Below are 27006 nucleotides of genomic sequence, written 5' to 3'. Positions count from 1 at the left end.
AGACTACTGAACAATATCAATAACAGTTATGAGTGTGGGACATGAAGGTGGTTCAGAGAGAACCTCCACCTGTACCAGGGCAGTAGTCAATGCAGCTGATGGCTGTTAGCTGATTACTCCTCAGTGTTAACAGGCAGCAAAAAGAGCTGCCACAGGGAGGAGAGACACATGAGAGACACAAGGACAGAAGAGAGCTGAGCTGCCACAGGGAGGAGAGACACATGAGAGACACATGAGAGACACAAGGATAGAAGAGAGCTGAGCTGCCACATGGAGGAGAGACGCATGAGAAATTCATGAGAGGCACATGAGAGACACATGGACAGAAGAGAGCTGCCACATGGAGGACAGACACATGGACAGAAGAGAGCTGAGCTGCCACAGGGAGGAGAGACACATGAGAGACACATGGACAGAGAGCTGAGCTGCCGCAGGGAGGAGAGATACATGAGACACATGAGAGACACAAGGACAGAAGAGAGCTGAGCTGCCACATGGAGGAGAGACGCATGAGAGACACATGGACAGAAGAGAGCTGCCACATGGAGGACAGACACATGGACAGAAGAGAGCTGAGCTGCCACAGAGAGGAGAGACACATGGACAGAAGCTGAGCTGCCACATGGAGGAGAGACACATGAGAGACACATAAGAGACACATGGACAGAAGCTGAGCTGCCACATGGAGGAGAGACACATGAGAGACACATGAGAGACACAGGGACAGAAGCTGAGCTGCCAAGCAAAGACTGCTGGTAACTTCAAGTAGAGTTAGTTGGATTTATGTTTGTTCCCGTTTGATTAAGATTAAAGATGCTGAAAAGCAACTGGTTTGTCTCTGGCTGTTGTGGCATCTTTTATTGCCTCTGTGACAAACATGAATCCAACCAACTCTACTTAAAGTGTCCAGCAGTCTCTGCTTGGCCGCTGTCTTCTGTCAACATATCAGCTTTAACTTTTACTCACTGAGGGTCACTTCCACTTGTCGCTATGTCACCTGTTAGCCAGAGCGATAATACTTTGACCTCTTTCAGTGTTGCATAACCACCACCCATCCACTTTCTGTGAGAAGGGACGAACCACCTTGTCCTTGTCAAATAAATCAGTGTTTAGGTTTCACCATGATCTGATCCCTTTGTCATAACATCATCTGACCACAATCATGGACTCCTGGGCTCTTGGCCGAGCAACATGACAGTCACTGTGTTCATCACGTATCCTGCTATGACAATCTATTTCCTCTTCATTTCCCTCTGCACATCCTGCCTGAACCGTCGGACCCACCACTGCGTTTGTTTTGAGAGTCTTTTGCAGAGTGTCTTCTGTGTCGCGGAGCCGCAGCCATGTTATCACAAAGTTCCATCTGGACGGGATAGAAAATAAACATGTGTGGCTTTGGGAAACCAATTAAGCTTATAATCCAAAGAGTATGAAAGGATCCGCAGTCAGAATCACATACAGGAGACATGTCAGATTCCCACTGGAGGTCACATGACTCCTGGACGTTCACATATCTAAAATAAAAAAATAACGTCGTGAAATGAAGAGAGGACAAAATCCAAATCAGAATTATTGATGCTGAGTAAGACTTTGAATTGGTCTTAAAACGATGGTTGGTCTTAAAAATGATTATCCAGCAGGTCTCATTTAAAAACTCACCTCCAAACATGTTTACTTTAATAGTGCCAAATAACTAGGATTGTTTTTTTAAGGTTAATTAAAGTCATAATGCAAATCTATTTCTAATCTATATTGTCTCTGGGCAAATGGTGAAAAAACGTAATTACATAAACAACAACTTGAGGAAACAGACTATTTTTTGTGTAACCCCATCATTACATGTTTATATATTTAAGTTGATAGTTGGTTGAATGGACTGGAATTGGATTCATCCCCAATTTGAGCCAATTTATGCCAAAGATATCTTCATTTTTGGAAAGTCACCCAATTACCATCATACAATTAATGTGTCTGCTGCATCTCATTAGGTTTATTAGGTTACATTGGTTATTTAGTGACTCCAAATAGATTCCGAGAAAGAAAGAACCATTATGTGGTACTGATTACAGGTAGGAATAAAAAAAATCAATAATCGGTGGATACACTTCCTGGTTGTTAATTCCACAAAGAAGGTTATGTTTTCACCTTTGTGTTTTTATGGTTTGTAACTTTGTTTAATTGTCAGCAGATTTGTGCAAAAAGCACCAATCAGATCTGGTTAAAGGGGCCATTATATGATTTCATCTATTTCCTTTACATTGCAAGATATAACATTTTTAAAAACATTTTCTTCAATACTCAAGATTTAGTGTGTGGATCTTAATGTAAAGAATCAGACGTATTTATAGTAATGACTTTTGTGAGTTGGTATAATAAAATTCAGATCCGACCTCTACCGTTTTCCTTTTATTTTTCTACAGCGTGAGCCAGGCAGACTTGGCCTCGGTGGAGCTAAATGCATCACTCCACCAATGTAGTTTCAAGATGCAAAGCTGGCACAACCCTGGGACTTTTATTCATAGGATGGTAGTTGAGCTAAACCTGCATAAAGGGGAAATTTCAACCATAAATTAATAAAGAATAAAGTGAATGAGCAATTGCTTTGCAAGTATAATAAACCGGTGCATCCAACTTAATTAACCAAAAAAGAATGAGGTCAGAACTTCGACTTTTCTCCTAATTTTCGTTCCAAACTCTCGGGTTCTTTCCAGGACACTTTCATAAATTATTAGGAAAACAGATTATTGTTATGTTTTCTGTGCGTGTGAGCAAAAATGTGTCTGAATTTACTCCAGTCGGTGCTGATGGAATTTGCTTAAATCACAGAAATGAAATGACTACGGAGCCAAAAAAAGAAAATAATTTCCACCAACACATAATGTACGAAGAAGTAGACAGACTAATAACTTCTTGGTTTTGAGTTATAAGTTACAGATGATTCTGTTGGACCAACAATGAAAGGACGAATATAGTTTGGGTCGTTATCTGGGGGCCTTTACAGTTTGTTCCGATAAACAGCTCGGCAGTGATAATGAGTTTGACCGATGAAATGAACTCTGGGATTCGAATCCTTTGAATATGTTCAAAGAAATTACAGATAAATGCTGCGTCTGAGGTTGCGCCTTGTGGCCCCTCTGGACACGTACTCCCATGACAGTCGTCTATCTGCTCCTATCTGCTCGTTTGTAGTCCAAAGTGCTTCCTTCACCCTCTGAAAGAACTTGAAAAACAGCTGATTTGCTGAAAGGAAGCTGGTCGGGACAAACATCTTGAAAGACGTGATGGAACATCTTTCCTCTGCTGATACGCATCTCAAAAATATGTCAGTCTCTTTACCCAAAAGTCCCATCCCTAAGAAAGGTTGCAGAGCAGGGCCAAAAGTATCAGCGGCCCTCTCACTATCCACCCACACCGATTTAGAGCTCATTACTTTACTTGGTCTTAATAGTTTTTGTCATGTTATATAAGAGCTGTTTCTTTAAATTGATTTGCTGATCCATTTCAATCTACTCTTTGGAGTCAGAATACATCTGCGGAAACATTTAAAGGAACACTTTCCTGTGTACATTATGATTGCATGATGGAACAGCAGCCCCCGATGCGGAGTTTAAGAAAAAATATGACATTTAAAGTGAAATTTGACACGCGCTCTGACCTAAAACTTAGGCACCATTCTCTCTATAACCAAATTCTGCAAAAACACTTTAACATTTCTGAGTGGTTAGAGCATAATTCCAGGAATAAAACATTAAATTGACAAGTCGCAGGTGCAAATATGAGCTGTTAAATGATTCCAAATCAGAGTAGAGTGTTTAGAGCAGGGGCTCCAAGTTTGGATAAATCACCGCGGCGAGAGAAGAAGACGGAGAGGGAGGATGGGGGGCAGGGAAACAGAAGGAGGAAGATGAGGACAAGGAAGAGGAAGAGCATCCAGGGATTCAATTCATCACACAAGGCAAAATGTCTAGAGTAGAGCCAAAGGAAACATCACAGAGCCGGGGAAACAAAAACACTTTGTTAGACACAAAATGAATACAGGATGAAGACCTTTCATTCCTTTTTCATGATTATTATTGTTATTGTAAATTGTGTATTGTACAGTAGACACAATAACACATGTTCTTCCATTTCGTTGTGTATGTGTTAAAAGCTTGATATATGACACGGTTTCGTTTCACTATTTACATGTGTTCCACTATCCCTGTGCATCCTGGTATATAAGTACAAAGAAAATGAAGGATGTTGATATTTTATTTATGTATAAAGCTTTACTTCTATAGGCAATGTTTGTTGTTGTTTGTTGTTTTTCTTCTTCTCTGTTGAACTGTGGGAATATGCAGACGTGTTTCCATCAAATGTTTAACAACTGAGTCCAACCATTAAGAAGAAAACCATGTCATTACACTAGTCACAATTTGCATGATGCAACCACTTCTCACCCTCTGATTAACAATTGTAATTGTGCAAATAATAATTAAGTTTTAACCATAGACTGTAGGTTTTAACCCACATGCAAATGAAGGTGTCTCCCTCTACTGGCTGTGATGAAAATAACAGAAAAGCCAAGCCCCTGCAGAAGATGTGAGTTCTTTGTCTGAAATGTTACGTTTACAGCTGAAGAGCAGTTCTGCATCCTGGGGTCTGACAATGATGTTTGTCTCCCTTCATGTTGATTTTTACAGAGGTTCTTCTTTGCACTATCCACTATCATGTGTATATAATCATTGAGTTTTATTAGGATGGAAAAGACCTTGGAATTTAGGGTGCCGTACTAAATAGCAGTGATCAAAGGGGCATTCAGAGGTTTTAATTTATTATAAATACCAATTTGAGAATGTGAAAATACCTGTTTTCAAAATCCTTGAAAAAGTGTAAAAAGTACTTTTCCTGCAGTAGATGAATTTACTGACAAAACAAATACAACTCACTTTGCTTAAAGTCACTCAAGTCACGTCTTCCCTCACACAGAAGGTGATGTAATTCAATAATGTTTCAAAATAACAAATAAACAATAGGTTATAACATTCACTGGTTCTTCTGGTCCTGGTTGTAACTTTGTGTAGAATGTTCAAATGTTATGTTATAAATAGTTTGTGTTATTATATGTACATTTGCTTGAATAAGACCAAGTTAAAATAATCCATTGTTCATTTATAATTGGTTTGGAGGTCATCATCACCCACTTGGATTGTGCACATATCCAGACTCAGGCCGGTTGAGTCTACATGTTACATTATGTTGTTTTAGTTTTTTAGTTTTTTCATCCTGTTACATTATAAATCAACCATAATTATGTGCCTCGTTATGTCACAAAGCTGTTGGCAGTTTAACTTTATAAAAGCAGGACAATTACAAGCCACCAATTAGGAATCTTCCAGCAGCTCTCCACTCCCACAGAGGGTTTCCTCCTGTGGTCAGGTGACAAGAAGGACATTGACATTTTTAAGTAGGTCAGAGCATCTGCTGTTGTCGTGAGGTGAGGTTAACCAGCAGAGGGTTACCCCCTGGCTGCCTGTCAAACTTCAGCCTGTGAGCTCTGACTCGGATCTGTGCTGCCAGTGGGTCACTCGTGCTCTGTCACGGGTCAGTTTAATCAAGTTTCACCGGAACACGCGGGAATCGGTTACAGTTACAAGGTAGTAAATAAATTAAAGATGCCCACAAAAAAGAAAAAAACAACCCAGAGAGCAGAGGAGGATGACGAGGACTCGGAGGATCAGGAACCAAAGCCCAGGAAGAAGAGCAAGCAGCAGAAAAGGAAGCAGCTGAAAGACAGTGATGAAGAAGGATATAATTCTGACACATCAGGGCCTGATGTGAGGAAGAAGGGAAGACAAAAGGTCAAGAAGAAGAAGAAGAAGAAAGCCAGAGAGGACAGTGGGGATGACTTGAGCAGTGAGTCACAGAACACAGATAATGAAGATAACAATAATGACTCCAAGGGTAAAAAGAGAGGAGGGAAACTCCCTGATGTGATCGAGACCACCAAGAGAGACTCAAAGAAGGTCCAAGACAAGATGGGCGGCAAGGATAAGAAATCCAAAAAGAACACTGACAAAGAGGAAGAGCCGGCAGCCGGGGATGAAGAGGAGGGGAAAAAGAAAAAGAAAGAAAAGAAGAAGAAAGGTTCGGTGGTGGGGGAAAGCGATGAGGACACCAAGAAGACAAAGGGCAAGAAGAAGAAGGCTGAAAACTACGTGGAGATCTACGAGAATGAGCTCCGCAACTACGAGGCAGAGCAGGTGGAGAACTACGAGGATGAATATCACAAGAAGAAAGGTAACTCAAAAGAGGTGTAAAAGATGTGACGTGTGTGGATGTGACGATTAAAACCAACTCAATAGAGAAGCTGCACGTTTTGTTTGAGGAGAGACATCTGACACCCAGCGGAGAAGTGACTCCTTAATTGCAGATATATGATTCAGAGTGACTCCACTTGTGATGTGCTCATGCTTTTGTTGGATGTTCATGGTAACGTTACACTGAGTGAAGAGCTGTCCGTGTATGACCAGTAACCTACAGCTATATGACACCTGTCACTAACCTTCAGACAGGCGGGTTACACATCCTACAAGAGTGTCACAGTCGTCTAAAGTCAAATGTAAAAACCTTAATTTAAAGTCTTCCACAATGATCCCTCTCAAATCCTTCATCATAGTGGGATCAGGGCAATTCAAATGTTTTACAATTTTCAAAATGTAATTAAATTTTAAACAAACATTTACTTCTTAATTTGTACTAAATCAATTTATAATCACTTGTCATCTTTAAATGATGAGAGAATACATTGGTTTTTCAAAGAATAATAAAAAAGTTAAATTTTGGGTCAAATTTACGTTAGTTGTGTTTTAACTTAGTTTATTTAATTTCATTTAAATGGCCTTTTCACATCAACTATTTATTAATAACCTGCACTAACTACATGAAAAACATTCATTCTACTTCCACCAAACCACGAACAAATCAAAAAAGATAACATTTAATAGTGAATCTTGATTCATTGACTCATCATCCACCCACATTCACTGACTTTGTCTGATGAGACTGATCTTAACGTCACTGACCTTTGCTGCACGTGCACATGTTGGGGAGCAACATGTGCACGTGCAGCAAAGCAAGTGTAGACCCCAATGATTCAGCAGAGCTCGAATGCCACATTAACGTGATGTCGGCAGAATGTGAAGAAAAGGAAAAGCACCTCTCATTTTGACTTTAGTGTTAAAGCAGTATTGAAGTGTGGTTCTTCCTACAGGCAGTGGAAAAGTGTAATGACTCCTCAGAGACACAACTCAACCTCAAAAAGAGGTTACTGCTCCTAAGTAGGAAATGGGGGGGGGGGGTAGTCCTTTTCCATATCTAAGGATCCTTTGTCTCCGTCCAAGACTCACCCAACATCACCCTTTATCTTAACTACTTGAAAGATTCTCCATTGGGTCTCCATGTTTATTTTAAGCAAATTAAACAATCAAAACTTTTACTGCCGTTGATTAGAATGATCCGAGCTGTGAAATGAAAAATCTGGTTTGTCACGTTAGTATAGTGAGAGTGAGTGAGAGCACAACATGCATCACGATCCTGCATCAAGTTTGTATCTTAGTTTCCGTTTCAGAATCATTACACCCCTGTTTACTCCTGTACCTCACCATCCTGCTCCTGTTTGAATCATGTCATTAAACCCCCCCAGTGTACGAGGTGGTGACCATCACCGGAGACGAGAGAGGAGCCGGCACCGACGCCAACGTGTTTGTCACTCTGTTCGGAGAATATGGCATCACTCCTAAAGTCCACCTGGCCAGCAAGTAGGTCCTCCTCAAAGATTGTTAGATTTTAGATGTAAACTCATCTTGTACTTGTTGTTGAGAAGATTTTAGAATTTGTTCAGATAAAAGCTAAGTTTGAATTGATTTAAACTTCACATTTCATTGAGCTTGAATTAAATACTTATTACTAAACACTGTTTTTATCTCTTCCCTTTAACAGCACAGAAAAGAGGTATTTATTTCTTCATGCAGTGTTGGTGGCTGCTCAGAAACACTGTGTGCTGTGATTTAGTGTGAAATTTGCAATGCACGGATTTGCTGCATGATTTTGTCAATGTTTTATTATGCATCTGAAGGGAATGTTGAATATTTTCTTTTTTTCCCACCTGACACTTTCCTGGTGGATTCTTTTGTGTTTACTTTGTGATCAAGAGTTTGATGATGAAATTCAAGTTGGTTCCTGAAGAGTTTACTGTTTCATGATTTCAGGAGTCGCACGGCCTTCGAAAGAGCCAAAACTGATGTGTTCAGAATCAGAACGCACAATATTGGATCTTTGAAAAAGATAAGGTACGTTGGACTCAGACATTTCATCCCTGATCCGTTTTTTCTTCATTAATATTCAGTGTAGCATATAGTTACCAGCTTCTGGGATGTTTCCTCCCCTGATTTAATTACAAGTAACACATTTTTTGCTCCAGGATTGAGCACGACAACACAGGGCTGAGCGCCAGCTGGTTCCTGGACAGAGTGGTGGTGACGGACGTGATCAGGCCCCACTTGAGGTTTTACTTTGCTTGTAACAACTGGCTGAGCAAGACAGAGGGAGACGGCCTTTACGCCAGAGACCTGCTGGGCAGCATGGACCCCATGGACATGCCCAAATGTACGTATACACATAGTCCTAACAGTGAATATACAGCATCCCCATTGCCTCCAGTGAATCAGCATAAATGGGCCCAAACAAACTCATAAATCAAGATTATTTTTATTCTAATTTACACAGTGGTTAGTGTTTTTTTAATTGTCCTCTTGATTTTCTAGATAATAAATATATAGTGAGCGTTTTCACTGCAGACGTGAAAGGCAGTGGAACAGATGCAGACGTCTTCATCAATATCTTTGGGGAGCTCGGAGACACAGGTAAATAACAGAGAGGCAGGTTTTCACATGTGGTTTAAAAAGTCAACTTTTTCCCAAAGTTGATACCAGCTTTCTTTCACTTTGCCTGCTGACTTTAACCATTTGTTTCTATTCTAGGCGAGAGGCGACTTGACAACGACAAAAATAACTTTGAAAAAGGCACCGAGGACAAGTTCACCATGGAGGCACCAAACCTGGGCAAAGTGAGGAAGATCACCATCGGCCATAATAACAAAGGCTCCTCAGCAGGATGGTTTCTGGACAAGGTAAAACAAAGATAAAACACATGGCTCTCAACCAATCGGTTATCAAGACAGATGAAGAAAGAACAACATTGTGTTTAACATTAAGGGTTTTTAGGGAATGATCATGAAACAAATCCTCCGTCGGCTCAGTTCTGTCTCTACACAGGTACTTAACACACAAGCCTCTTATTTCCTCTCAGTCATTTCATCTGCTACTCATGTCCCTGCTCCTCCAACATAACTAAGAGATGACAGACGTGTACACACTCTCACACACACACACATGTCGTCATCCTACCCTCTGTGTAAAGGGAAACCGAGCCCCATTAAAGGATTAGCTTACACCAAACCGACGAGTGGGTAGATTTGCTGCAGCACAGACTGACATCAAAGATCAGTGACAACAAAGATAATCATAGAAAAGTAATGTACTTTTCAATACTTTTTCACATGTGGTTTATGCTGCTGTCTAACCTTGATGATGACATATTCATGAGTAAACAGTTTCTTGGGAAAGTTATTTGATTTTTAATATAAGCTGTGTACACTCTTACCTCTGTTCACTTGCAGGAAATAAATGTTAATTAATTTATAAAGTTAAAATATTCATTAGCTGCCAATTTACTATTATTTATTTAATTTAGCTAGTATTTAGTATAAAATTAATGGCACACGAAAAGGGACTAAAACATATTAGTATAATACCCAGTAGCTGTAATATCTATTTGTATCTTTGCAACCAACTTCATCTCATACAACAACTTCTTTACCTGTAACTTTTCATAACTTTTTTAAAAACAGATTTTCTATTATATGTTGGCTGTGATTATGTGATTATCTTGTTAATTTTTTTATTTTTCCAGGTGGTTGTGGACGATCTGGGAAACAAAATAGTTTACGAGTTTCCAGTTAATCGTTGGTTTGCCATCGACGAGGATGACGGGAAGATCCAGAGGGATATTCTAGTCGGGGGGAACCAGCCCACAGGTGAGGTTAAGATCTGGAAGAAATTTCTTTTATGAGCCTGAAATAAAATGTACCTACCTCACATTTCATCTTCCTTATCAGTGAATGCAAATATGGCGACAAGGATGAAAATAAGTTCAGTATTGTTTCCTCATTTTGACTTTTAATGCCAAGATGGCTCTAAAAAAGAAAAACTGTTTTCTTTCCAGCTCACCAAAAAGCCTTCCATGTGATCATTAATTCTCCTGTAAGGATATCGATGTTTAGATCTGACGGACTAAATCCTACTCAGTTGCTCAGGGAGTATTGGTGCCACGAACCATAATGACCTGCTGGCAGAGCCTGGGATAGCCTGACATGTAACTGTACCCCCCAGGTATTGTGTACAACGTCCAGATTGTGACAGGCAACATCCGAGGTGCTGGGACCAACTCCAAGATCCATATCGTGATGCACGGCTCCAAAGGCACGAAGAACAGCGGCAGGGTAATGACAACAGACTGCAGACTAGAAACAGAGTGGACAACTTGTACTTTCCTTAACAGAGCAATGGCTGCAGCAGTTGTTATTTGAAACTGAGAAGATAAAAAAGCTTGCTCTTAATGATAATTGTAGACAGTTAAGTTAAGTATTTGTTGTAGTTTTAATCCGCACAGGTTTTATGTGAGTTTGGTGACATTGCACATACTGATGTCGATTTTTCATCATCATTACAGTTTAATCTAGTTTAGTTGCTGCTATTTAAATTCATGATAATCATAATAATCTGTGTTATTGTCACATAGTGCTATAGACAACACAAAGACATAGACAACAACAACAACAACAATATAATTGAATAAAGTAAATTAAAACAATACCCCAGCCTTTCGGTGACCTGAAGTGACCTGAATGTATTTTATCCAGGTGTTTTTAGAGGGGGGGAAGTTCGAGCGGTGCCTGACGGACATCTTTAACGTGGAGATCGCCGCGCTCCTCAGTCCCCTCAGCAGAGTCACCATCGGACATGACAACGACGGAGTCAGTGCTGGGTGGTACTGCGAGAAGGTACAGTGAACACACACACACACACACACACACACACACACACACACACACACACACACACACACACACACACACACACACACACACACACACACACACACACACACACACACACACACACTGTACCTGTGAGCATTATAGTATGTGGATTAATAATCGATGTGTTTTTCTTCTTCACAGGTGGTGGTGTATTGTCCATTCACAGGGATCGAGCAGACGTTCCCTTGCAGTAAATGGCTGGATGAGAAGGAGGGAGACGGGCTGATAGAGAGAGAGCTCTATGAGATGGTCTCGCTCAGGCAGAAGAGACAGAAAAGTAAGTTAAACGTCAATAATTATAGTCGGACAGCGGTATCTAAGATGTACCAAACCATGACATGACTGCTGAATCCAAGATCCTGATTTGACCTGGTTCTCCTCAGAGCACCCGTGGTCCTTGTGGATCTGGACGTCGGATATTCCCAGCTCAGGGACGGACGCAGAAATCTCTTTCCAGGTGTACGGACAGAAGGGCAAGTCAGACGAGATCCGGCTGGACAATAAAACAGACAATTTTGAACAGGGACAGGTGGACAGGTTTATGGTAAGAGGCCTTTCCTATATTATCATCCACTATGTCAGATAAGGACACTGTGTAGAAAACTGCTTTTATCTTGATGTGTATTTGCAGGTCGAGCTGCCTGATTTGGGAAAATTGACCAAATTCCGTATCTGGCATGAGAAGAGAAATCCTTTTGCAGGATGGCATCTCAGCAAGGTGAAGAAATCTCATATCTAATATTAGTATATTTTAAATATATATATATCAGATATCTTGATTCCATTTTTGACATTGCTTTCTGATTATTAAGCAAAAGTTGTTTTCGAGTTCATGTTTATCAAATGTCTAAATTCTTTGCTGCCTATTTAAGGTCTAGTTTTTTCTGTCCACCTTTACAATAAGCAAAGGGGACAGTTCTGGAATCCAGACAGAATTCAAACACTCAAACGAAATTATAATCCAGACACAACCTCACATATCAACTCCAATAGACTTTTCCATTGTGTTTTTCCTGTCAGGCGACTCTGATGAAGACACTCACAAAGGAAAAGTACACGTTTCCCTGTGAGCGTTGGCTGGACACGAATGAGGACGATAACGAGGTTGTGAGGGAGCTTCCTGCCACCGGAGACCGGAACTCCGAGCCTCTCCCCTGTATGAACACAACCAACACAACACAATCTGCTTTGCCAAACACACAGAATGATGTTAAACTTCATTGATCAATCCTATTCTTCTCTGCAGTGATAAAATACAGAGTGACAGTTTGCACGGGGACTGTCGGCGGCAGCGGCACGGACGCGTCTGTGTTTCTCAACCTGATCGGAGACCACGGAGACTCCGGAGATCGTCAGCTGGTCAACTGCAAAAACAACATCAACAAGTTTGAGAAAGGAAGCGTGGGTAGACGCAGTCCAAATCACTGATCAGCATGAGTTCAATGAACCCAACTAGCTGCAGTTTGTTGCTTCTGGTGCTGATGGGTTTTCTTTGTCTTTCTAGTTGGACGAGTTCATCGTTGAGGCAGTGGCCATTGGGCAGATCCGCAGGGTGAGGATTGGACATGATGGGAAAGGTGGAGGCTGCGGCTGGTTCCTTGACAAAGTGATTGTAAGAGAGGAGGGCCAGGCCGAGGCCCAGGCCGCCGAGTTCCCCTGCAACAGGTGCAATGGCCACAGCGTCAATACTGCGAGTGATAGAAGAAATAATGGCAGAGATGAGAGTTTGATTACTGAATATGATTTACAGGTGGCTGGATCGCAATGAGGATGACGGACAGATTGTTAGAGAGTTGGTGCCGTTCTCAGACGGACAGCGTCTCTACAGTACGTCCCAATTTGCTTTAACGTTTATATCTGATCCCTGTACACGGAGCTGACTGTATACTTTGTCTGTGTGTGTCAGACATTGACTATCACATCGCGGTGAAGACAGGGAGCATCCCCGGAAGCAGCTCGGACTCCAACGTGTTCGTCAAGCTCTACGGAGAGAAAGGGGACACCAGTAAGATGATGCTGCTGGTCTCCGCCAACAACCTGGGGAACTACTTTGAGACGGGCCGCATTGACATCTTCACCGTGGAAACCTTTGATATTGGACAGGTGACTCAGAGAAGTTTTAGAACCAAAAATTAAAGGGGAACAGTTTAAATAGCGTCTTCCATTCATTCCTTTTCCAGATCAGCCGCCTGATGATCGGCCACACCAATGAAGGCATGCGAGCCGGCTGGTTCCTGGACAGTGTTCAGATCATGGTCCCTGTCCACGGGAGACATTACATGTTCCCCAGTCACCGCTGGCTCAGCAGGGACGAGGCTGACGGCAAGACAGAGGTGGAGATTTACCCGAGCGAGATCCTGGACATGGAGCAATGTAGGTAACAGTCCCACTTTCTTACGCTAGAAGAAGAAACAATTGTGTTATTTTAATCGATATATAAAATGGGATTATCATTTCAATATCTGCTCTATTTCAGTCATATTTGTCAAAGCAATATTCTCAGATTTTGTGCTGTTACTCCTATTTTATTCACGTCCTTATATATATGGTAACACACACGTATTGAATGCATGTTTATATGAACTCTATGCATCAACAGTAAACCTGAACCAAAAACGATCTGTGTGTCCTTTGTCAATTTGTATTTTCCAGTGATAAACTATGAGGTAACAGTAGTGACTGGAGATGTGATGTTTGCCGGCACCAACGCCCGAGTTTACCTCCAGATCTATGGAGACAAAGGAAAGACAGAGATCATCAGGCTCGAGAGCAGGTCCAACAACTATGAGCGGAACACCACAGAAATATTCAAGGTATGGAAGCTTGGATTTCAAGCTTTTAGTGGAAATGCATCTCAATGCCAAAGTACAAAGTTATTGTCCAGATGCGTGTTTGAGATGAAACATCACACGTTGTTCCCCAGATGAATGGCAAAGATGTGGGGAAGATCTTCAAGATACGCATCGGTCACGATGGTTCGGGGATCGGATCCGGCTGGTTCCTGGAGTCAGTGGACGTCAAACATTTAATCATGGCCCTGGTGCCCAAAGAGAAGAAAAAGGAGGACAAGAAAAAGAAGAAGAAGAAGAAGAAAGATGAGGATGATGAGGATGAGGATGGAGGAGAGGAGATGCAGGAAGTGGTGCTGACGTATCGCTTCCCATGTTCTCGCTGGCTGGCCGGGGGTGAGGAGGATGGCGAGCTGGTGGTGGAGCTGCTGCCCGAGGAGGCCGAGGAGCTGGAAGGTACAAAATAAAACCGACCAAGTGAGATGATGGAGAGAAGAGTCGAACATCAGATCCCAGGCTTCGTCTGTCCCATGTCAAAAAAACACACACAGTTCATCTAATCTCAGTTTCTTAACACTGCTTCCAAGTGTTACACATATCTCAGTACGTCCCACAATTAGGCAACTGCTTCACACCAGTCCAGCTGTGGGCAGTAGTGAGCATATAAACCGGTTTTAGGACTGACAAAATTTAATTAAATATAATCAAAGAAGATTAAATGACCTGGAACACCTACATTTGCTTTCTATATTCTTCCCTCTTCAGAGAGCCAGATCAGATTTTAGAACCATGAATACGGACATATACATATAGTGAATTAATTAGTAAAAGAGTTTCACAACATAAACAAGCTACACACCAGTAATTTTTATCCTGTTTCATAAGAACACTCTGTTCTGGTCATTATTCTTTCCAGTGTCTGTTTTATCAGTTGTTGAGTTCTCTAAATTACCGTGTAGAATATACAAGTACAGTCTACACACAGACATATGCATGGGTATATTGGCTTATTTCTATTTGAATTATTTGTAATAAACCTCAGCACATATCTGTATCTTTCACTCTGAGCTGATGTTGAGGACACGCATGGTTTTGATTTTGACACAGTTTCCTGACCGACACGCAGCATGTGGCAGGTTAAAGAGGTGTTATTAATTCATCGCTTGTGTTGTCTGACAGTCAACACCTATGAAGTGTGCGTCTTCACTGGTGACATGCTGGGAGCTGGGACTGACGCCAACGTCTTCATCAATATTTACGGAGAAAACGGAGACACCGGAGAGCGCTATCTGAAGAACTCTGACAACCTCAACAAATTTGAGCGCGGGCAGGTGTGACATTTTAAATCAACTGAAAATAAAATGAAGGGATTGAATTATTTAGATTTGTTAAAAAAACCTGCAGGGAAGGTTAAATCATTTATATTACATATTTTATTGTTTTTCCTCAGCTGACAACAGTAGGAATGTTTAATGGGATTTTCAAATTTTACACAACATGCATTTTTTACCGGGGCTGCACAGTTTTATCCATATTCCTGGAGGGGTATCGTGCTGGAAATGAACCAGCAGTTAGTCAAAGACTCAGGCACTTCCACAGTGGTGTGGGTGGGGGGGTATTCTGGGGGGATTACAAACTCCCCTGCAGGCGAGCCGGCTGAGACGGAGAGCAGCTCCGAGGCCTCCTCTGTGTCATTGAACCTGTCCTACTTTTACTCATTACTTAATCCTGACCGGTGAATTATTCATGTCTGCATCACACCTGCTTCTGTCGGGAACAAAAAACTCACATTCACAGGCAAGTAGGTTTATTTCTTCACACGGATTAAAAGCCACAAGAGCCTCGTGTCAGTCAGTGAGAGGGATGTTTGCTTGGGATGAGAAACAACGACACGTGCTGTATTTATTTCAGACAGAAATGACTAACTAATAAAATATTCTGATTAGAACAATAACTTAAAGATTTTTTTGAAGTTTGAGGAAGATTAAAGGTTCATTCTCCACAAACAAAAACAGATGTAATTTGCAGGCCTGGTTTATTAGGCTGCATCATAGTGCGTCGGTGTAGCTAATGAAGCGTCCAATGTGTAATTTATATAAAAATAATATTGAGAATTGTAATCGATAAATAAGATGATTAAAATTAGTTCCATTTCAGTCAAGCATTAAAATGCTGCTTACACGTTAATGTTTCTGGAATAAGGAGTCAAATATAACGATGTTAAAGTCTCAATTTTACATAAGAGATGCTGAATTTTGATATTATAATTATATTTTGTTAAAATATTAATGTAATATTAATTCATAATATTTTTGAAAACAAGACTTTTGCCGGTAAGGGAGTATTGTGTTGTACTGTATTGTATTGTATCCGACCATCCTCACCATCATTTCCACTTTATCAAATTAAACTTTAATGTTGTCGGTAACAGAAGAGTATCTGCGGCTGCCATGTTTCGCAGGAGGACGTTTTCACAGTGGCAGCCATTGATCTGGGTCCTCTCAAGAAGCTGCGGATCCGCCATGACAACACCCATTCTTACTCCTCTTGGTACCTGGATCGTGTCGAGATCGTGGACACGAAGGATGACACGACGTAGGTGAAACCGGCAAACAGCTGGTCGTGGCCTCTGAGGTATGTGGCCTCTGAGTTAGAGATCTGATTGGAGAGGTTTCTTGTGTCTGCAGGTACTACTTCCCCTGTAACCGCTGGCTCGCTGTGGATGAGGACGATGGGCAGATAGCGAGGGAGCTGGTGCCAGTGGACGAGGCCTTCATGAGGCAGGATGAGGATGAGGAGGGGACAGCCGCCACCCTCGGCCTGGAGCAGAAATGTAACACACTTTCAAAGCTTTGTTTTAATAGAGGGCGATCAAAGGGTTCATGAATTTATCTAAGTGGTGGTACGTTCTGGCGTAGACAACAGCATTTGTGAAGATGAAAAGGATTATTGTATTGACCTTTTAAATTCATCTTACAGCCATGTCTACCACATACACCATTAAAGTCAAAACCGGAGATAAGAAGTACGCTGGTACCGATGCCAACGTCTATGCCATCCTCTTTGGAGAAAATGACGACACAGGTGAGATGCTGCGCCTCACCAACATCCTGGCGTTGCTGTGGTAACCTCATGCTGCACGTTACCGGCCAAGCAATCTGAGTTCAACATTGTCATTGTCATTCACAGGGGTCGTAAACTTAAAGTCTTGTAAAACCTACAAGAACAAGTTTGAACAGGGGATGATCAACGAGTTCACTGTGGAGGCAGTGGACCTGGGCGATCTGGAGAAGCTTCGCGTCGGTCACGACAACTCAGGTGGGGAAAGAAACGGCTCCACAGACCAGCAATTAAAGCACAGTACATGAAACTGAATAACATGTCCAATTGACAGGGGGTTCTCCCGGTTGGTTCTTGGACTGGGTCGAGATCGACGCAGCCTCGCAGGGTCAGAGACTACGCTTCCCGTGTGGCCGCTGGTTGGATAAGGGCGAGGACGATGGGGTGATGGTGAGGGATCTGTATCCCGCCGATCTGCAGACTGAGCTCTACATGCCGTGTAAGTGAACAGCCGTGGAAGAAGTGCTCGGATCCATTAGTGAAAGTAGCAATACACCGACTGAGAAACGTTCCTGTAAAAGTGCTTCATGGTAATTTTGCTCAGCTGAAAGTGTTGAAGCATGAGCAGTAAAAAGTAGTGAAATTGGAGTTTTTAATACTGTGTGTAAGTGTTATTATGTCGCTGTGGATCCTTTTAAACTGCCCGACCGTAATAGCACTCTACGCTTCTTCAACCACACGTGAAACCGACCAAATTACAACATTGTAGCCAAAGATACAGTTGCAGTCATGGCCATGGCTAGTTTATTTTCCTGAAACTCTGCCAAGGCCCCACAGTCCCCTTAAATTCAATGATGCTGCACCGAATTCAACACACTCATTGATATCAGTTCCCTAAAATTCCATTTCCCGGATTTTTCAAGATCCAAATGTTAAAAATGTTAAAGTAAGTGATAAAATACTAATTCCTGATACCGGAATAGGTTCCTTCTGCAGTGGTATTATCTATACTGCTCATCCCTCAAGGGTCACAGGGTGAGCAATCCCAGCTGATGTTGGGCGAAAGGCGAGGTACAACCTGAACAGGTCCCTAGTATATCGCAGGTCTTACATGCAGAGACAAACAAAAACGCATATTTACATCCTACTTTTGTAAAATACTTCTCTCTGACTTACAAAATGTGAATGCCTAAAGTGGAAATACCAATAAAATGTAAAAGTCCAGAATATGATACCAAAATAAGATCTTTTTTTCGTCTTTATCAAATAAGATAACTTGTGCAGATGTACAGATTATTATCCTGCACTGACAATTTATTATATTTTGTGCACAATATTTAACAAAACTTTTGTTAAGGTCTTCATGACAGAGCCCATGAGTGTCAAAACTGTGCTTATACGTTCTTTACCTTTCTGTCCTCCCTCTTGCCTGTTTCCCTCTGATTTTCAGTCGTTCCCTATGAGATCAAGATCTACACCAGCGATGTGTTTGGTGCGGGAACAGACGCTGATGTGTTCATGGCTTTGTACGGACCTAAAGGAGTGAGCACCCAGCAGAAACCCCTGTGTGTCAACAAGAGAGAGAGACGTCTGTACTTTGAGAGGGGAGCTGAGGACATGTTCATCGTAGAGGTGAGTGTGTAGATTCGGATTATTACGCCCCTGTATACCGCGGCTGCAGCTCTGCAAACACTGTGCTGTCTTCTCCCAGTTGGAGGATGTCGGTGATGTTATAGAGAAGATCCGGATCGGACACGACAACAGGGGCACCAACCCGGGATGGCACCTGGACAGAGTGGAGATCAGGCGACAGCTCAGGAAAGGAAAGGTGGGGGAAAACTTTGAGATTACATCTGCGTCAATAAGTGCATCATTTAGAGTTTCCTTATCTATGGCCTCATTAGAAGATGAATAATGTAACACCTTCTGGCTCACACATCTCTCACAGTCAGCTGCTCTCTCCTTCAGTGTTACACAGACACAGCTGGGCCCAGTTTGGGGATGAATATGTCTGTGTTTAACCACAGGGTTCAGAGACAACCATTTTCCCATGTGAGTGCTGGCTGGCCAAGTCTGAAGATGACGGGGAGACGGTGAGGGAGCTGGTCCCCTCGGACATCATCACGCAGAAGCTCCTCAGGGATGGGACGCTGAAAACCACCGAGACAGAGGTGGAGGACGCTCTGGAAAGTAGGTTTACTCTGATTTCAGCGCTGGCATGCAACTAGAAAACAAGGTTACAGACAAACGGGTGGATAAGTCCAGTAAAGATGCGAAGGAGAATTCATAAGGAGCAGGAAATCTGAATAGATTATTAATTTTAGATTATTAAGTGTTCATGTGGTGTCAGAATAATCAGAAAAAAAATTGTTGTTAACACAAACTCAAGTCAGAAAAATCTCAAATAAGTTGCTGACATCATCCCTCTTAAACCAATGAACATCATTTTACAATCAGCCTTAAGCAGAACACATGCAAACTGAATGTCCATCTCTTACAAGCATTTTCATAATTAACCTGCAAACATTTTAGATTATTATTTTTATATATGGTCGGCCCATATCCAGCGTTGCTGAAAATGCTGCTGTCGAACTGAATCTCATTTCCTTTTGTAAAACATGGTCCAGATAAGATGCACTAAAGCTCCTTTCCTCATCATTCAGAGAATTCAAACATCTGTTATTATGGCTTATTTCACTCAATTATAGGAACCTTCCTGTTAAAAAGACTATTTAACCACAACCAAACACACACAAGGGGCGATGGTAATGAGACACAACAGAGCAAGTAATCACAAAGGCAGGAAGTTAAACAACCAACACACACAAGATAAGTAATTAAATAGTAAATAAATAAATAAAATAAAACTGGAAATGAAAAGGGGAAAACACTAGGAAACCATGAGGGTTGTTTTTACCATTTAGATTTATTGTATAGACAAAGCATTTCCTTGAATAATTGAAAAAATAGCATATAGTCACAGTCACAGCATGAAAACTCTACATTTACTCATTTTACAAATCCGTGAGAAAACAAAGTGTAGCCTGCATCTACTCAGTTGTTGATTGATTGATTTTTTCCACCACAGCTCACACGTACAAGGTGTCAGTGCGGACAGGTGATACGCACGGAGCCGGGACTGATGCCAACGTCTTTCTCACCATCTACGGAGACCTGGGAGACACAGGAGAGCGCAAACTGGTCAAATCTGAGAGCAACAAGAACAAGTTTGAGAGAGGAGCGGTATGTGGGGAAACGTGGGATTGATTACGTCACATTTCTTTCAGCTCTCTTGAGGGAAAAGCGTGATACATCCTCTCTGCCCCTCAGGTGGACAAGTTCTCCATCGAGGCTGTGGATCTGGGGCAAGTGTTTAAGATCCATATTCGTCACGACAACTCCATGATGGGGGCTGACTGGTACCTGGACCAGGTGGAGGTGCTGGATTTGGAAACGGAGGAGGTGTACATGTTCCTGTGTGAGCGCTGGCTGTCCAGAAAGAGAGAGGACAAACGCATTGAGAGGACCTTCTTCGTCAAGGTGGAGAGAGGGAGACGTATAAGCTGTTTTCACACATGCACCGTAAACCTGAACTTATGGAGACGTTCCCCGGAGGAGCTGCATGTGTGAAAGCAAATGAATGGAATCAGTTTAATTACTCTGCCGGCTTCCTAGTAAAAAGAAAATCTGTGTAATGTCCCTTTAAGCTATGTTAAAGGGATAGTTCACCCAAAAATGAAAATGTACTCTACTCTACTCTATTATCTACTCACCACTATGCCGATGGAGGGGTGGGTGAAGTGTTTGAGTCCATAAAAAATGTCAGCTGAGGTTTTTCTATCAACTGCTGCTGCATTGAAACGAGTTCTGAAATGGGTGTTATTGTGTTATTTGTCTGGTGCAGGGGTATGAAGGTGAAAGAAGCACTGATCCATTTTCCAAGATGTTGGCTCAGGCCAAACTGGGGCTGGACAGAAATGCCAACAAGAAGAAAAAGAAGAAAAAGGTGGCAGTGGTGGAAGAGGGTCCAAGTAAGATCACAAAACTGTTCTTCAAGTTTTCCGATGAGGAGATTGAGTCCCTGTTGATGATCTCCTGTTTTTCTGGAGGAATCTGCTCCTTCACTTTTTTTTTACTAGACAAGATGCTTGATGCACTCTCACATCCACACAGTAAAGAAGTAACATGCAGCAACAGATTGAAAGAATGGAAAATAGCCAACTAGGCTCAGGATGAGAAACCATCTGTAAACACTTTAACAACTTACTAATTAAAACATTATAGGTTTGTTTAATTCAACGTTAATAGACAACAATTGCGGCGATGTAGGGGATAAAAACTAAATTGTTTTCTAATCAGAGGTTTAAAGAGCTGCTGATTTTACCCCCAGATCGAACCAGGCAGTTTCCCATTGTTTCCATTCTTTCTGCAAAGCTAATATAACCAGGTGATGACACTTTTTACTGCACAGACACAAGAACATGAGTTTAGATAGCGCTAATAAAGAGCCCTTTGAATATAATCTCCTTAAAGTATTTCTTCTCTCCCTCACCTAGTCATCCCCTATCACTTCACCTTGTCCACGGGGATAGACCGTGATGCCAGCACCACAGCCAGGGTCTATGTCATCATCACCGGCCCCACCGAGACTGAGACGGAGCGACTGTGGCTGGACCTGCCTGAGGGAAAGACGTCCTTCACAGTCGGCACCATGGAGCACTTTGTGTCTTATGGAACTGACGTGGGAGAGATCAAGAGGGTGGAGGTGAGAATCTGGGACCGTCTCTGTTGCTAAATCTGCGAAGCCGTCTCGTCTCTGCCGCCTCCTCAGATGACGTCGAAGATTTAAATAAAGCCATTCTCACGCAGCATAATTAATTTCTTGCCTTCCGGTGCCAATATCAAACAAAATCAAATGATATATCAATTCCTACTTTTATCTTCCCCCTGATTCTCTGTCCTCCTCAGCTCGGCCATAACGGCGTCACACCAGAGAGCTGCTGGCTGGTGAATGAGCTGTCGGTTGCCGTGCCAACCAAAGGTATCAAGTACAATTTTCCATGTAAGTGCTGGCTGGCGAAAGACCGGGGAGACGGTCTCACTGCCAGACTGTTCAACGTGTTGGACTCCAGCACAATCAACATTATCCGCAAAGTGAGTCAGACTGCGCCGGAAATATCACAGCGTGGAAACCCGTCTTTTTACTTGTTGTATAAAAACAGATTCTCTCTCTCTCTCCTGTATCTGTCTTGTTTACTGGATATTGTAGGTTATTTATTCAGCCACAGTGGTCACGGGTGACACTCAGTACGCAGGGACTGACACCAACATTTTCCTGACTGTGTTCGGAGCCAATGGGAGCACAGAGGAAATGCTGCTGCCCAAAAATGAGATCAGGTCAGTCCTCCTCTGACCTCACAGTCACACCGATTACTTGTCAAGAAAGGAACTGTGAGACATTTTGAGGAACATGTTCATTTGCTTTCTGCATGAGTAGACTTTTATATATTTCCTGTTATTATGAAGTTACAGCCAGCAGCTAACTTATCTTTGAGTGGAAACAAGGGAAGGTAACTGGCTCAGACCAAATGAAACAAAATCCAGCTAACGACACGTCCAATGTTTACACATTCAAACACAAGTGTGAAAACAAACATTTGTGCTAAACTGTTCTTTGGCGTGAGTGAGTCTCTGAACTCAGTCTCCAGAGAGTCACTGCTAACAGCCAAGAACGTGTAAACACATTTTTTAAATTTGCAAATTTGTTTTTCTCTGGATTAAACAAAGTGATATAATGTGTTAGTCAGTGACGTGCTGGTAGGTGGATTTTGTTTAGTTGGGACATAGACAGGCTTACTGCTTCCAATCATTTCCATCATAGACTGTTTACAAAGATGGACGACAGGTCTCCACTTCCTCTTGTGCCAAAATTAAGCCAAAACATCCTGGATGCAGGTGCTGCCATCTTCTGATTTTGACATAAACTGGAGCCAGTGTCTGGGCAGTATCGAGGTCGTGCTTGACCAATCACGAGTCAGCCTCAGCTGTCAATCATGATGTTTTACCCTGTTTAAATAGCATCAGATAACTAATTCAAACCAAATTTATTTGAAAAATGTGATAAGAACTACTTAAAATGTATTTACATGAACTTTGACTTTTTCATTTGGTTCATGGTTTCCAATATTCTAAGATAAGCTAAGCTAAATATCTGCTGTTTCTATAGCTACGTAGTTAGCATACAGACACATCATCATCATCAACCCTCACCAAGAAAGCAAACAACTTTTAAAAGTGAGATAATACTAACACCAGTATATTGTCCACATGCAGGTTTGAAAGAGGCCAAGAAGACACATTCAACCTGGAGATCGATGACATCGCTCCTCTGAAGAAGATCAGAGTTCGGATCGATGGCAGCGGGAGTCGCCCCGACTGGTTTCTTGACAGTGTAACACGATCACATTTTTACGAACTTTAACATATCAACAAACAGAATAATCTGTTAAAATTCCTACAAAGATCACAGAAGATCGTTTTGTAACAGAAGGCACAGATTTCTTTAGCAGTGCAATCAATGGGCCCCAGCTAAAACTTCACCTGCTCCAGGTTCTTAAATGTGAATTATGCAGGTTATAATCAAAACTGTTACTCATGTGATTTGAAAATTGCAGTCGTCTGATTTCAATAAAAAACAAAATAATAAGTAGATAATAATTAAGGCTGAATTCAAAAAGCAGCTTCAATATTTTGTCCAATTCAGTTGAATCAGAAGCAAAAATACGAATGTGATTATGATGGGCACAGTCATATCTTGTTCAACACTTTTGGGTCACAAACACAGACTTAAATGTCTGAAAAAACGCTTTTAGATCCTGATGCGGAACCTGACCACAGAGGACGTGTATCTGTTTACCTACGAGAACTGGCTGTCGAAGACCAAAGGGCCAAAGAGGACGAAGGTGTGTGAGCTGGCAGCGGTGGTGGACGAGGAGGAGATGGTGGAGAAAACAAGCTACATCATCCAGGTCCAGACCAGTGATGCCGGATGTGAGTCACCTGAGTTTTATATAGTGTTAAATAAATAATAGCATCAATGAGTCAACAGGAAATTAATCTGCAACTAATTTGTGAACCGTATTTATATCCAGTGTTAACAATATGTGAGGCCACAGGGTTCATTGGTTCATGTGTATCTTACTAGTAGATGATTATGCTGTGTCCAGGTCATGGTACCATTCATGCAGCCTTGTTCGGACAAATCTAACATAGAGTAAATACCTCTGGTGTTTTAGGTGCCGGCACTGATGCCAACGTGTTTGTGATTGTGTTTGGCGAGTACGGCGACACCGGGATGCTGCCTCTGAAGGAGAGCACCAACAGGAACAAGTTTGAGCGTAAAATGAAGGATGTGTTCAGATTCCCCGACCTGCTCAGTCTGGGCGAACTGTCCAAGGTCAGAGTGTGGCACGATAACAAAGGTGAGTAAAAACTCTTTTTTCAATGTTCTTTTCCAGCTTATCTCAATTGGATGAGAGTGATTCGCATTTTTTGTTGCTGACACTGAGATGGGTCAAAGTAATCAGAATTCTATTTAATTTAATTTACGAAAGTCTGAAATCTTTTTATTCTAAAGGCTTTTGTACAGTGTACATCGAAATATTAGAGTAAACTAAGCTAAGTATATGAATTACATTTACAGCCAACTTGAAGGTTTACCTATTTGAAAATAACGCACTTCCACTGTTCTTGATAATGTTGTTGAACATAAATATTATTGTTTTGCTGCAATAATTCTAATGTAGCAGTACTTAATCTATTAAAAATCATCTAACTTAAAATATACACTGTCTGTCGTTACTATATTATTATATTACGATATCAATTTACTTGTATGACCTACTTAAGTCTTTGTTGCATTCAAATGTCTGAACTCTGCAGAAACAGCAGATAAAATACCAGAATCTTCCCTGTTCGTAAGAAGAAGAAAAAATGCATCTGTTCCCCGACATTAAAAGAATCCTTAAGGAAACATGGAAACCTGTCGGCCTGTGCAACTTTGCATTCGGTTGCTGTGACGCACAGAGGGTGCACAGCGTGTTTTCAAATTTGTTGAAGGGTGAAAATTCAGATGATTGCTTTAATAAATATTTTAGTAGAGATGGTGAAGTTTGTTGCTGCTGCTGCTGTAAACAGGCCCTTCTCCTGGTTGGCACCTCGAGTACATTGACGTGAAAGACGAGGCCATGGACCAGACCTTCAGGTTCCCCTGCGACCGCTGGTTGGCTAAAAACGAAGACGACGGGCAGATAATGAGGGAGCTGGCCTGTGCCAACAACGACTCCATAGACCTCAGTGACAAAACCAGTGAGTTGCCACTGAAAAGTCTGTGGGCTTAATTATAAACTCTCTAATTGCCGGGGATTAATGACTTGCAGCTAATTTCAAGCATTTGCCAGATGTGACTTGATTACAGAGCGACCGTCTCTCTGCAATCCCACAGAATATGAAATTGCCACAACAACTGCGAACACAGATGGTGCCTCCACCACGGAAAACGCCTGGATCGTGTTGGAAGGAAGAAAAGCTCGTTCCAAGGAGTTTGTTCTCGAGAATAAGAAAAAGAAGTTCTTATGGTAGGTCTTCAAAGGGAGTCTAGGTGCCTCGGCTCACGGTAAAACCCTGTTATGTCGCCTTACGTAATCTCTTCTCTTTCACATGTTTTGTTTCTCTAGCCCCTTTTATCTTGTAGCTTCACTTTCTGTTCTCCGAGCCTGTGCTCTGCGGAGAGCTAATCCCATGAGACGCACAGGAGAATAGTTCTCTGGCAGACCAGTGAATTTAACTGTTCACCGTTCAGGAGCAAACTCGGCTTGTAGCTGAAACTTGTTTTTGCCCTTTCACAGCGGTGCCACCGACACATTTGAGTTCTCGTCCAAGCACGTGGGGGAGATCGCCGGCATCTGCATCGGCCACATAACGAAAGAGGGTAAAAAGGTGAAGGGTGAAGCTTTCTGGCACGTTATGGAGGTGGTGGTGACAGAAAAGGAGCTGGGGAACAAGTAAGTGGAATCTACATTTTGTTACATTAAATATCACGTTGAAGGAGTTGATTTGACTCTGAACTTTCCCTCCTGTTTAGATATTTCTTCCAGTGTGACGCACAAATCCCCTTGGCGGCCAAAAAGGACAAGTTCCTGAATTTTGAGTGTTATAAGTCCATCGAGAGCTTCGCGAGCAAAGTCCGCAACCTGGTTCCCGTCAAGTACGAAATCATCGTCATCACCGGGGATGTCAAAGGAGCCGGCACGGACGCCAACGTCTTCATCACCGCCTACGGCGTCAACGGTGACTCGGGCAAGCGTCACCTGCGGCAGAAGTTCCGCAACCTTTTCGAGCGAGGGCGGACCGACCGCTTCGTTCTGGAGATGCTGGACCTCGGGGAGCTGCTGAGGGTCAGAGTGGAGCACGACAACAGTCACTCAAACAGCAGCTGGTATTTAGAGTGCGTGGAGGTGACCAACACGGCCAACTCCGTCACAACCATCTTCCTGTGTGGGAAGTGGCTGGACCCTCACAAGGCCGACGGGCAGATTCACAGAGTGCTCTACCCCAGATACTAGCAGGACACATGGGATGAAGAGTGGGCGAGCGTTTCCTTTAGAGAGAGTTTGTTTTTTAAGGCATGTCAGATGAGCTTTGTGAGGAATAAGATTGAAACTAACAGAACTGAATGTGACTCTTTTAAAGAATAACACCTGTGTTCTTTTGTAAGTTTGTGCCAACGGTTTAGTTCGTCCCTCTACCAACCTCCGAAAAAGCCATTTGCGACAATCTTTTCTTGTACGTTAAAAATAAACAGACCGGAATATTGCCCAAAAGAGACAATCCAGCAAAACAAACATGTAGTTTTAATTTCGTTCTTTCTTTGCTCTTTGTTTTGACGCCAGTCTGCTT

General features: G+C 42.1%; 1 protein-coding gene and 1 long non-coding RNA gene across 3 annotated transcripts; one reads left to right on the top strand and one right to left on the bottom strand.

Moving 5' to 3' along the window:
- Window positions 1-5654: 5654 nt before the first annotated feature.
- On the top strand, window positions 5655-26951 carry loxhd1b (lipoxygenase homology PLAT domains 1b). Its single transcript, XM_035165753.2, has 43 exons — window positions 5655-6279; window positions 7685-7799; window positions 7981-7992; window positions 8250-8330; window positions 8462-8646; window positions 8805-8903; window positions 9021-9169; window positions 10012-10135; window positions 10491-10600; window positions 11021-11161; window positions 11342-11477; window positions 11584-11744; window positions 11832-11918; window positions 12221-12356; window positions 12447-12601; window positions 12705-12865; window positions 12951-13027; window positions 13107-13303; window positions 13381-13573; window positions 13853-14013; window positions 14124-14445; window positions 15169-15320; window positions 16451-16584; window positions 16677-16822; window positions 16969-17073; window positions 17179-17307; window positions 17384-17548; window positions 18500-18681; window positions 18761-18877; window positions 19077-19239; window positions 20138-20292; window positions 20380-20589; window positions 20954-21080; window positions 21606-21814; window positions 22018-22203; window positions 22319-22446; window positions 23383-23500; window positions 23922-24099; window positions 24345-24530; window positions 25246-25416; window positions 25553-25685; window positions 25956-26111; window positions 26192-26951. The coding sequence occupies exons 1-43, from the start codon at window positions 5655-5657 to the stop codon at window positions 26670-26672; spliced, it is 7158 nt and encodes a 2385-aa protein (XP_035021644.2). The 3' UTR covers window positions 26673-26951.
- LOC118114956 lies at window positions 19965-22114 on the bottom strand. 2 transcript variants are annotated; one of them, XR_004697519.2, is made up of 2 exons: window positions 21602-22114; window positions 19965-20538 (listed from the first exon to the last, which is right to left on the bottom strand). It is a non-coding gene; the product is annotated as an uncharacterized LOC118114956 (long non-coding RNA). The 2 variants fall into 2 exon arrangements; XR_004697520.2 differs by having other exon boundaries at window positions 19965-20223.
- Window positions 26952-27006: the final 55 nt, after the last annotated feature.

This window comes from Hippoglossus stenolepis, chromosome 9 (assembly GCF_022539355.2).
Source record: "Hippoglossus stenolepis isolate QCI-W04-F060 chromosome 9, HSTE1.2, whole genome shotgun sequence".
Taxonomy (NCBI): Eukaryota; Metazoa; Chordata; class Actinopteri; order Pleuronectiformes; family Pleuronectidae; genus Hippoglossus; species Hippoglossus stenolepis.
This window is presented reverse-complemented; position numbering and strand designations above follow the sequence as displayed.

Excerpts from the sequence above, each read along its gene's own strand:
- loxhd1b (XM_035165753.2), top strand. The coding sequence starts at position 5,655 with ATGCCCACAAAAAAGAAAAAAACAACCCAGAGAGCAGAGGAGGATGAC. Across the intron at positions 8,904-9,020 it reads TGGGGAGCTCGGAGACACAG|GCGAGAGGCGACTTGACAAC; the intron begins GTAAATAACAGA and ends TTTCTATTCTAG. Across the intron at positions 11,919-12,220 it reads CAGGATGGCATCTCAGCAAG|GCGACTCTGATGAAGACACT; the intron begins GTGAAGAAATCT and ends TTTTCCTGTCAG.